At 46.5% G+C, this 12,719-nt stretch overlaps 1 protein-coding gene and 1 long non-coding RNA gene across 2 annotated transcripts; both read left to right on the plus strand.

The window, feature by feature from the left end:
• The first annotated feature begins 1,098 nt into the window (after window positions 1-1,098).
• Window positions 1,099-8,103, plus strand: LOC109417163 (uncharacterized). Its single transcript, XM_062858319.1, has 2 exons — window positions 1,099-1,454; window positions 1,522-8,103. Exon 2 carries the CDS (start codon window positions 2,017-2,019, stop codon window positions 8,101-8,103), a length of 6,087 nt encoding a protein of 2,028 aa, XP_062714303.1. The 5' UTR covers window positions 1,099-1,454; window positions 1,522-2,016.
• A 1,407-nt stretch (window positions 8,104-9,510) lies between these two features.
• Window positions 9,511-10,256, plus strand: LOC134292082 (uncharacterized). Its single transcript, XR_009999447.1, has 3 exons — window positions 9,511-9,879; window positions 9,939-10,007; window positions 10,069-10,256. It is a non-coding gene; the product is annotated as an uncharacterized LOC134292082 (long non-coding RNA).
• Window positions 10,257-12,719: the final 2,463 nt, after the last annotated feature.

Raw genomic sequence — 12,719 nt, forward strand, 5'->3', positions numbered from 1 at the left:
AGAACACTAAGCTGAGAAGTAGGCTTTGTCCCAGTGAGGACGTTACGCCAAGAAGAGAGAGGGGGAGGGATGATTCAAAGGGATTACGCCGATTCCAGGGGCGTTTAAATAGTATTTCAGGGGTTTCAGGCACGTTTCAAAAAAGCGGATGAGGGTGATCTCAGAAGCTTTTTAAAGGTGTTATACAATGGGTTTCAGGGGTGTTAAAAAAAAACGAGGACACCGTCTTCAGCCAAAGGCTGTACAGAGTGAATGAAACTTAACATTTCACAAAGGACACACGGAGCATGCACCAGTTGATACGGAGTAGAAACTATTCTCACGAAAAGTTTCATCGCCCGGAGCGGGAATCGAACCCTCACCCCACAGCATGGTGCGATTAGAAGCACGGCTACGAGGCTCCATCTTAGAAGCGTTTTAGAGAGTTTACGGGGGTTTTAAGGAACATTTTAGGACGTATCGAGACGTTTCAGGGGTGTTAAATACCATTCCAAGAGCGCTTCAAAGGCTTTTCAGGAGCATTTTAAAGACGTCATAAGGGATTTTAAATGATATCACGGAGGTTTCAAGGTATTTTAGGGTTTAAAAGTTTTAAGGACAAACGTCTTGAAATCCCGCTTCAACATTGCATCGAAGCTTCAGACTCACAAATCTCAAGATGCAAGCTTCAAACAGCAATGTATATCATTATTCTGTTCTTGCTCACTTGTAATTAGCTTAAAATAAAAAGCTCAGGTGCATTGGTTTTGTTTACGAAGAGATTTGTGCTTTTGAAATCGTGAGTAGGTGCCAAAATCGGCCATTGTGGCGGCCATTTTGGGATTCTTACAAGTCTGTCCTTAAGGGAGTTCCAAGGAGTTTCAGAAATTTCTGAAGAAGCTCCGAGAGGCTTCAGGTGTGTTTGACAGAATTTCAGAGGGCGCTACAAGGAGTTTTCAGGGGTGTTTCGTGGGATTTCTGGAGCCGTATGTGTTCCAATGTGTGTCAATGTGTGTGAGATTTCAATGTGATCATGGAGGTTTCAGGGGTGCTTGAAAGCATTTCAGAGGCATTTCAAGGGGTTTGAAGGTTTTTTTTCTTCACCCTTCCAAGTTGTTCTGGCAGCACTGCACGAGCGCCGGTTACCACACGGCATGATTTGGACGATGAGGCAGCGAGCGTAAGTGTCGGTTGACAGGTGTCAGAGTGACGGAAGAGATGACAGTATTGAAAGAGAGATGGAAAGCCGTCAAAGGAGAGTTGAAAGGAAAACATAAACAAAGGTAGTGCATAGAAGATAGGTGGTCGAGATAAGAGGAATAAAGTGGAAGAAAATTGAATTAGTTACCATTTGCGAAATTTGATGATAGGGCAGTTTAAGGAAAGTAACTTGAAATAGAATAGTTCCGCGGGTGATTTGTTAGTGGATTCTTGAATTCGGATCAGATTTGGTCAGATGATCACAAACTAATACAGTAAGTAGGAAAGTTTATATGCGTTTTAGAGCGGAAAGTAACAAAAATATTTCGTTGTATTTCCAAGCCGCGGAGTAAAATTTAGTGGTTGATGAGCTGGAGGCCCGACGGGAAGAGACAGTTTAGACAACAGACTTGAGAAACCAGGTAAATGAAGAGTTTAGAGAAAGTTGATGTATTGAACGTAAACATAACATTGACAACAGATATCGACGCACGACGAGGACGAGACTTTGCACAGTGGTCCAAATCGGAGTATTTCGAGGACACAATTCGTAAGTTTATTTATTATAACAAATTGATATGGACTCAAATACAAATGTAATAATTTATTAGGTGGCTACGTTGCCTGCAAAGGAAGGTAGAAGGGAAGCCAATAGAGGAGAAAATCAAACTAAAATTGTAAGTGAATTCATACTAAACAAGTTGTATTATCATTGACGAAAATGTCAAATTTATTACTTACAGTTTGATCTGCCACAATAAAAGGCCGATTCACAAAAATTGTTTGCGCCGAATTTGATCCGAACAAAATCAAAAATTTTAAATCGGATTCTTCGGAATGGCTTCCTCACCCTCCAAGACCGAGCAATGTTTGTTCTGCTCGATGTCGGAGTCGATGTCTGAGGACGTAAACTGGGTCCAATGTGGGAAGTGTCAACACTGGGCACATTTTTCTTGCGCTGGTGTTGATCAAGGGGTTGTCAACAGTGATTGGCGGTGCCCACAGTGTCTCCCAAGTAGTGCGCAGCAGCTGAAAGTTCCGGATGCAGCGGCCAAGAAGCGGAGCAAGAAGTCCGGCCAAAGAAGCGATGGAGGGTCCGACCTGGGAGCTGGCTCTGACGTGGATCCGATTGAGAAGCAGTTGGAAGAGGAGCAACTCGCCAAGGAGAAGACCTTTGCAAAGCAGATGGCGGCGCGGAAGAAGCTACTTGCTCGGCAGAAGGCGTGGAAGGAAGAGCAGCAGAGGCAAGAACAGGAGATGCGTGAGCTGGAACTCCAGGTTCAACGCGAAATGGAGGAGCAGCAGTTGGAGCACGAACAGAAGTTACTGGACGCCCAACTGGCAGCAGAGCAAGCGTTTGTGAAGAAGCGGGAAGCGATTCGGAGGCAGTTTACGAGCAGCGTCAACCGAGTCAACGCGCTGAAAGGCCAAGAAAGCGCTGTTGGCGAAGCTTCGGAGGACCATCCGAAGAAGAGAGTGAAGGAGTGGCTGAAGGATCAGTCGGCGGCAGTCGTCAAGCCGTCGACCGCGGATTTTCGGGGAGCGTACCCGAAAGGAGACGAACAATTCGGAGCGGGATGCTCGACGCAAGTTGGCAAGCCAAAGCCGATGTCGAAAGTGCCGGTGATCACGGAATTCGAAGCTGGCACAAGTGAGGACAGCGACAGTGATGGCGACAGCAGCAGCGACGAGTCGTTCAAAGACGTTCGTGCAGAGAGCAGCCGGCGTGGCAGTCTGCGGAGGAGCAGGGTTGCTGACGGGCCGGGGCCAAGAGTTGGCCGAATCTACGGAGAGCAGCTAGACGATCGGGCGGAAAGCAGCCGGCATAGCAGTCTGCGGAGAAGCAGAGGTGCTGAAGGACCAGGACCAAGCGTTGGTCGGATCTCCAGGGAGCAACTAGCTGCTCGTAAAGCGGTGTCGCAACACCTTCCAAAGTTTCGGGGAGAAGCAGAAGTCTGGCCGCTGTTCATTAGCAGCTTCGAATATACGACGGCGGCGTGCGGATTTTCGAATCTGGAGAACGTGAAGCGGCTACAGGACTGCTTGCAAGGCGACGCACTGGAGGCTGTGAGAAGCAGGCTGGTTCTACCAGACTCAGTTCCGGACGTGATTGCTGATTTACGGAACTTGTTCGGAAAGCCGGAGAAGCTGTTGAAGACGCTGCTGACGAAGGTGAGAAACGCTCCAGCGCCGAGAGCCGATCGGCTGGAAACCTTCATAAGTTTCGGCATCACCGTAAAGCAATTGTGCGATCATCTCGAGGCGGCACAGCTCAGCGACCACCTCAACAACCCGATGCTAGTGCAGGAGCTGGTCGACAAATTGCCGCCGAGCTACAAGCTGGATTGGGTCCGGTATAAGCGCGGCAGAGTGGACAGTCCGCTGAGGATGTTCACTCGATTCACAACCGACATCGTTTCCGACGTCTCCGAGGTGACGGAGTTCTCAACGCTGTCAGTGAATGAGCGAACACGGCCAGGGAGAGAGAATCCGAGGAAAAAGGAGTTTGTGCATGTGCACGAATCCGAGCGGAAGCAGAGCGAAGGTTCTCGTAACGAGATGGCCAGCCGGCCATGTTGGATATGCAAGCGAACGGATCATCTCATCCGTAACTGCGATGAGTTCAGGCGAATGAACGTCGCAGAGCGGCTACGCGAAGTCGAGAGGCAGAAACTTTGTGGAATCTGCCTGAACAAACACAGTGGAGGTCGGTGTTCGTCGAAGATCCGCTGCATGATGCGGAATTGCCAGGGGGGTCATCATCCTCTGCTACACCGAGTGGAAGAATCAGTGCAGCTGCAAAAGGCGAAGTCGGACTGCACGGTTATCTTCCGAATGATGTCAGTGACGCTCTACGTCGGCAAGCGACAGTACGATACCGTCGCGTTTCTGGACGAAGGTTCGTCGGCGACGCTGGTGGATGATGCAGTGGCAAAACGGCTGAAAGCAGAAGGAACACTCGAGCCGCTGATAGTCACGTGGACCGGCAACATCAACCGGTTTGAGAACGAGTCTCGGACCGTAGAGATTTCCATGTCGGCGAAGGGCTCGAAGGAAAAGTATCCGCTGTTCAATACGCGAACGGTATCAGAGTTGCAGCTGCCCAAACAGAACATCCGGTACGCAGAGGTGGTCAAGCGATACTCACATCTCGCGGGAGTGCCGGCAAAGGACTTTCCCTCAGGTGTGCCTACGATCCTCATCGGACTGGATAATCTGCATCTGTTCGCGCCGCTGGAGTCACGGGTTGGAAAGCCGAATGAGCCGATCGCCGTTCGGTCTAAGATGGGCTGGACGATTTACGGTTCCGAAAAGCGGAGACCGATGGTGCAGACGTACCTGAATCTTCACTCCGTCGCACCGGTGAGCAACCAGGAGCTCCATGACATGATGCGGGAGCAATACGTGTTGGAAGAAGCGCCGATTACATCGTTCGCCGTACCAGAGCCATCGGAAGAGAAGCGGGCTCGAAAGATATTCGAGTCGACGACGAAGCGAGTGGGCAATCGTTTTGAAACGGGTCTTCTGTGGCGAAGCGACGAAAGGCGATTTCCCGACAGTTACCCTATGGCCGACCGAAGGATGAAGGCACTTGATCGAAAGTTGGAGCGAAGCCCAGCGCTGAAGGAGAACGTGTGTCGGCAGATAGAGGAATACCAGTCGAAGGGATACGCTCACAAAGCAACTGAGGTGGAGCTGGCGGAAACACCACAGGGAACTGCGTGGTATCTGCCGCTGAACGTCGTGGTGAACCCTAGGAAACCGGGCAAAGTCCGCTTGGTTTGGGACGCTGCTGCGTCGGTGAACGGGATCTCCTTGAATTCCGAGCTGCTTAAAGGTCCGGATATGTTGGTTCCGCTGCCACGAGTGATCTGCCATTTCCGAAAACGTCCGATCGCCTTCGGTGGTGACATCCAGGAAATGTACCACCAAATTCGCATCAGATCGGAGGACAAGCAGGCGCAGCGGTTTCTCTTCAGGGCGAACAGTGACGAAGCTCCGCAGGTATACGTTATGGACGTAGCGACTTTCGGCTCAACGTGTTCACCCAGTTCAGCACAGTACGTGAAGAATCTGAACGCCGAGCAGTATTCGGAACAGTATCCGGAAGCGGCCGTAGCGATAGTCAAGCGTCACTACGTCGACGACTATTACGATAGCGTGGACACTGTGGAAGAAGCGATCCAGAGAGCTAGTGAGGTGAAATACGTTCACTCCCGCGGTGGCTTTCACATCAGGAACTGGGTTTCGAATTCAGAGGCGGTCCTGGAGGAACTCGGGGAGCGAAGCAGGGAAACAGTAGTTCATTTCAGCCTGGACAAGAGCACGGAGTACGAACGGGTGCTGGGAATCGTATGGGATACGGTCGAAGACACTTTCTGCTTCGCCACCGCGTCGAAACCAGAGTATTCGACAGTCCTTCGAGGAGGAGTACGCCCGACCAAACGAATCGTGCTCAGTATCGTGATGGCGCAGTTTGACCCTATGGGATTCCTGGCGCCAGTAACAATATTAGGAAAGATGCTGATCCAAGATCTTTGGCGGACAGGCTGTCAGTGGGACGACGTGGTCGACGATGCGGCGTTCAACAAATGGAAACGGTGGACGAACATTTTGGCCGAGGTTCGAGCATTCAAGTTTCCACGGAGCTACTTCGGCAGTGCACGGTCGGAAGAGATCCAGGATGTGCAGCTGCATGTATTTGCGGATGCGAGCGAGACAGCGTATGGATGCGTGGCGTATTTCCGAGCCATGGTACGAGGAGAGGTTATGTGCGCGCTAGTGACCAGTCGTGCAAAGGTGGCGCCGTTGAAGCAGCTGTCGATTCCGCGACTGGAACTTCTGGCAGCGGTGCTTGCTGCACGGATGTCGCAAACGGTGCGTGAAAACCACAATTTCGTCATCACCAAGGTGGCGTTCTGGGTGGATGCAGAGGTCGTGCTTTCCTGGATTCGATCTGATCAGCGTCGGTATAAGCAGTTCGTCGGTTTCCGCATCGGAGAGATCCTGAGCCTGACGAGACTGGCAGACTGGCGATGGGTGCCCACGAAGCTGAATGTAGCTGATCAGCTGACAAAGTGGGGTAAGGATCCGGATACAAAGCCAAGCAGCGCTTGGGTGAGAGGACAGCAGTTTCTGTACGAGAGCGAGGAAGATTGGCCGAGGAAGAATATGCCACCGGCGAACACGACGGAGGAGTTACGGGTGCATCTACTGCTGCATGATGTGAAGGTTCCTGCGGTGCTTGTGGACGCAAACCGATTCTCGAAGTGGACGATCCTGGTACGGACGATCGCGTGCGTGTTCCGGTTCGTGTCGAACTGCAGACGAAAGAAGGAAAGGCTGCCGACTGAAACGCTGCGAGCAACGAGTGGCCAGCTGAAGGTGCGGATGGCATCCACAGGAGCATCAGTTCGCATACCATTGAAACAAGAGGAGTATGAGAAGGCGGAGCGGTGTCTTTTAAAAGTAGCGCAGTCGGAGAGCTTCATCGACGAGCTGAAAGTGCTGTTGAAGAACAAAGACCGATCGGTGGACCGATGGATGGCGATCGAGAGGTCCAGTCCGCTGTACAAGCTGACTCCGATGATCGATGAGGATGGATTAATTCGGATCGAAGGCCGAACCGAGAGGGCGGAATTTCTACCGTTCGACCTACGATTTCCGGTGATTCTACCGGACAACCATCGGATTACGCAGCTGATCGTTCAGCATTACCACGAGCGGAGTGGCCATGGATACCGTCAGGCGGTGAAGAACGAATTGCGGCAGCTGTTCTACATTCTCCACGTCGATGCTGTAGTCCGGAAAGTGGCAGCTTCCTGTGTATGGTGCAAGGTACATCGATGTCGTCCGGAAACTCCAAGAATGGCGGCACTGCCAGTGCAGCGACTAACGCCGAATCTACGGCCGTTCAGCTACGTCGGAGTCGATTACCTGGGGCCGTTCGACGTGACCATAGGGCGCAGAACGGAGAAGAGGTGGATCGCACTGTTCACCTGCATGGTAACACGCGCAGTGCATTTGGAGGTGGCGTTTGGACTAACGACGCAGTCTTGTTTGATGGCGATACACCGGTTCATCGGCCGCCGTGGCTGGCCGGTCGAGTTTTTCTCGGACAACGGGACGAATCTCAGAGGAGCCAGCAAGGAAGTGGTGGAGTCTGTGCAGGGCATCAGCGATGACTGTGCAGACCAACTGACGAACGCGAGGACGAAGTGGACGTTCAACCCCCCGGCCGCACCGCACATGGGTGGCGTTTGGGAGCGGTTGGTACGTTCTGTGAAGGAAGCGCTTACAGCGCTCGATGACGGAAGAAGGCTAACGGACGAGATTCTGCAGACGGCGATCGTTGAGGCGGAGGACATCATCAACTCCCGTCCGTTGACATACTTGTCGCAGTCCGTAGAAGCAGAAGCACTCACTCCGAACCATTTTCTGAGAGGTGCATCTCCGAACCAACCGTGCGTGACACGGCCATCTCCCCAACCGGCGGAGGCCCTTCGGGACGCGTTCCAGCGTTCACAGCAGTTAGCCAGCGTAATTTGGGAACGATGGATCAAGGAGTACGTGCCATCGTTGAACCAGAGGACAAAGTGGTTCGGCGAATCGAGGCCATTGCGAGTTGGAGAGGTAGTGTACGTGGTCGAGGGTGCTAACCGGAAGTGCTGGGTCCGTGGAGTAGTTGAAGAAGTCATCGCGTCCGGCGACGGAAGAATCCGTCAAGCGTGGGTGCGTACCAGCACCGGAAGGTACAAACGTGCGGCAGTGAAGCTGGCCAGAATGGAGATAGATAGTGGTAACCCTGAGCCGGAAGTGGCCTCCGGGACAGAATTACGGGCCGGGGAATGTTCTGGCAGCACTGCACGAGCGCCGGTTACCACACGGCATGATTTGGACGATGAGGCAGCGAGCGTACACTGAACAAAAATCTCCGCCAAAAATTGAATGAAAATTGCCTCATCCGAGCCCCATGCCTAATATCAGATGATTTGAAGAAGGCTCTCATTCAATTGCCGATTTGACAGAATCAAAACAGACGCTATGAAAATCATTCAAAGTTAGAATTATACTCATACAATTCAAAATCAAAACAAATCTAGGTATGGATGATGGTCATTCAAAACTCGTTCAATACAGCGGACGCGAAATGAATGAAAATAATTACGAAATCAAATATTATTTATATGGGAGTTTTTCACTTCTGGATTCAATCATTTTCAAAAATTCTGGCAAAAACTAATATCACAACCCTTCCAACTAATTTGAGTGATACATCAAATGAAGTGATATTTACTCAAATTAGTTGGAACGGCTGTGATATCAGATTTTGCCAGAATTTATGAAAAAAATGTATACAGCAAATATGTTTCAGAAATCAACTTTGTATTTGACTACTCTTTACAAATAACCCCCGATTTTTTAACTCGGGAATGGTTAAAGATCAATAATAAAATGCTATAATTTCACTACGATGAATATTTCACAAATCAAATTGCCGCATCACCGCTGCCATTTTTACGCCATAATCCTCCTTCCTGCACAAACCGATGCTGCTTAAAACGGCTTCGTACTGAGATTCTCTGAAAATAATAAAACAATTATCATTATTACAATAAAAAACAATCCAGGGGAACTTACCAAAACGTCGTACTACATAATATGTACTCTTCATATTATTTGGCTGGTTAAACACTTAATATTTCCTCCCCGAGTCTTTTTTCCCTGCAAAGTAAAAGAAATACTCCGATCGGCACCATTTTTTGCGAACGTAAAAAGCGCACCAACAGCTAAATGAAAGGTAAATCAAAAATAGAATGATAATCGGAATGGGGATGACATGAAATATATTCAGCTTGTTTCTAATCTCATATCGTACCAAAGATAAACAAAATTCTATCATTATTGTTTTGAAAATCATTCAATCAAGATTGTCATTCAGTTTCAGGGATCAGCGATTGATCACATGGCTGAATGATGGTTCATTCGTTTGGCTGCGGGGATTTTCGTTTGGTGATGGAATGATTTTCGGTATGCGGCACAGCAGTAAATGCTTTCCGATGATTTTGTGACGATAATCATTCACAACAATCCCCAAGCAAAAAATTATATAGTTATTGTGTCAATTTTAGTTTTAAATCAGCATGATTACAATTTAGTTGTAGGCAGTAAAACATTCTGCTGTGAAATCATTCAAAAATCCGATTCTGCGGATCTGTATCGCATTGAATGAAGAATCGTTCTTCGTACGGCGGGGGTTTTCGTTCAGTGTAAGTGTCGGTTGACAGGTGTCAGAGTGACGGAAGAGATGACAGTATTGAAAGCCGTCAAAGGAGAGTTGAAAGGAAAACATAAACAAAGGTAGTGCATAGAAGATAGGTGGTCGAGATAAGAGGAATAAAGTGGAAGAAAATTGAATTAGTTACCATTTGCGAAATTTGATGATAGGGCAGTTTAAGGAAAGTAACTTGAAATAGAATAGTTCCGCGGGTGATTTGTTAGTGGATTCTTGAATTCGGATCAGATTTGGTCAGATGATCACAAACTAATACAGTAAGTAGGAAAGTTTATATGCGTTTTAGAGCGGAAAGTAACAAAAATATTTCGTTGTATTTCCAAGCCGCGGAGTAAAATTTAGTGGTTGATGAGCTGGAGGCCCGACGGGAAGAGACAGTTTAGACAACAGACTTGAGAAACCAGGTAAATGAAGAGTTTAGAGAAAGTTGATGTATTGAACGTAAACATAACATTGACAACAGATATCGACGCACGACGAGGACGAGACTTTGCACAGTGGTCCAAATCGGAGTATTTCGAGGACAAAATTCGTAAGTTTATTTATTATAACAAATTGATATGGACTCAAATACAAATGTAATAATTTATTAGGTGGCTACGTTGCCTGCAAAGGAAGGTAGAAGGGAAGCCAATAGAGGAGAAAATCAAACTAAAATTGTAAGTGAATTCATACTAAACAAGTTGTATTATCATTGACGAAAATGTCAAATTTATTACTTACAGTTTGATCTGCCACAATAAAAGGCCGATTCACAAAAATTGTTTGCGCCGAATTTGATCCGAACACAAGTAGTTTCAAGAAGTTTCATGAGCATTTCAATGCATTTCAGAGGGTTTCAGGGGGTTTCCGGGCGTCCAAGGGCATTTCAAAGGAATTATGGGGATTTCAGGAGCCCTGAAACCTCCTGAAGCGCAACAGATACTCCCGAGAATCACAATATACATGTTTGACGTTGTCTTGGGGAGTTCCAATGAGGTTCAGGATCATTCCAGGGGGTGTCTAGGTAGGTTGGGGCTAATTTGGAAAATCTTTTTTGACACCCCCTGGAACGGTGCTGAAACTCTTTGAAACTCCCCAAGACAACGACAAACACGTACATTGTTATCGACAGTGGCACACATGTAGTATGTGATTTTCAAAACCAAATTATTATGAGGCAAATTATTAAATCTACTATGTTCATTGCTACCAAAGACGCCATTACAAATTATCTACAGACACATTACAGACAATCATATTTGGTACTCATTTTTACAACCATACAAACTTCCATAAGTAGGGAAAAATGGAGCAAATTGAAGGAAATAATAGAAAATTAACAACTTTTTTACATTTTTACAAACATAATTTTAAAATCCTCTTGAAACACTTAGGGTAACAGCACTAGACTTCACCCAGACACGAATGCCACATAAGTGGTAAAGTGTCTTTAATATATATTAATAATAATAATAACTAAACTTCGCCACTGCTCTAGTCTTCGCCCCCTCCATACAAATTCCATTTTTTATGTATGAAGTGGCGAAGATTAGAGCAGAAGATTCGGGGGGCGAAGTCTAGTGTTTTTACCCTACCATATATACATCCGAAAAATTACATACTTATAGGCGTTTAACGATACATGGAGATTTTTGTTCCAGTTCACAAAGTCAATTACAATTGGGAAAAAACAGCTAGGTAGGGGCTGTCCATTTATTATGTAAGAGAATTTTTACGATTTTTCCATACCCCTTCCCCTCTTTATGAGATTTCTTGTATGAGAACCCAACAATTTTTGTATGACGCGTATGATTTCTCATCACTGCATATTTCGTCACTGATAAATCTAAAATATACGTTGTAGGAGATAAAAGAAAATGTATACCTCACTATCAAAGTTACCGCTGTTAACTAACTGTTAGCAAAGTGGTGCTGTTTAAAACAGGTAAATTAAAATATTAAAAATACGCTTGAAATACGACTATTTTATTTGTACATTTGTTATTTTTCATTATTAAGTTGAAACTGCACACAAGTTATTTATTCCACATATCTCAAGCTGAACATGCTCGATTGTTGAATCCGAGAGAAATCACTCTTCACTTTCTCCTCCCTGCAATAAAGATAATTGGTTATCACTATTGTAATGTGCATGGGGAAAACGATGATTTCGACAGTCTCTTAACCGATTATCGTAATAGTTGTTTCGGTCTAACATTTGGCACGAATCTGCACTGAGACGTGATGTGGCTTCATGCAAAAAATAAGACAGTAATAGGTTAAGAATTACTCAAATAACTCACGTGTTTGATGCAGACATATCCAAAAAACTGCTTCTCAGATCACTGGAGCCGTTCCACTTCCCGGCTTTCCGCATTGCGTTCTCACAATTGGATGATTTTTGTTTGGGAACCTCATCCATCACATTATTCCTTGAATTTTCATCATCACTAAACGTCTCATTTTCACTGGAAATTATTTGAGTTACAACCTTCTCAAACGCTGTGTCCACCCAATAGGACTCCTCCGAGGGCCCCGAGAGATACACGAAAAATATCAAATGTAGTAAATGTTGAAGCTCCATGTTCCCTCTGGTCTGCAGCAAGATCTAATCGTTAATGTGATCCACCAAGATGGTACCACTTGTGTTGGTAGAGATTTATGAATTAAAAACAAAACAAAAATGCCGGAACCGGTGCGTACGCTAGGCAAGCCATTATGATAGCATTCCACGCACTTCAGTCAGTCTGCGCTGTCTGCAGGTGCAGCAACTGACGCATGTATATCTGCATGGGTGAGCTCTAATGATCAAATGATCATTGTTTGATTAATTCTTTGTGGCATAGGCGTTTATTATCATCTGTTGATTTCAAATGTGAGAATAAAGATTCTTGTTGATTATAAATTACCCTTTTATGTTTAATTAGTGGTGTTTATAATCTGCTCCATTCAAAGATAATAAAACATGTTTCGAGCTGAGTTCAAAATTAACTACCACTTAAATACTAAATTGGTCCTATTTAAACGATACTTCAAACGATTATCTTCGAAAAAAACTTGACTTCCTGAATCTTAGAAAATATTTGTGACTGTCAGGGATGGAAACACTCACTTGCAACGAGCTACATTCACTTGCTATTTTATCAGCTCAAAAGCATGCAATTAAGAAATGATGTATGGGAGACTTTTTTCCTTGTGATTTCGTCTAAAACTTTGCCGAATAGTGTTGGGGTCGCACAGGATTCCCAAGGTCGTGATAGAG

This window comes from Aedes albopictus, chromosome 3, assembly GCF_035046485.1.
Source record: "Aedes albopictus strain Foshan chromosome 3, AalbF5, whole genome shotgun sequence".
Taxonomy (NCBI): domain Eukaryota; kingdom Metazoa; phylum Arthropoda; class Insecta; order Diptera; family Culicidae; genus Aedes; species Aedes albopictus.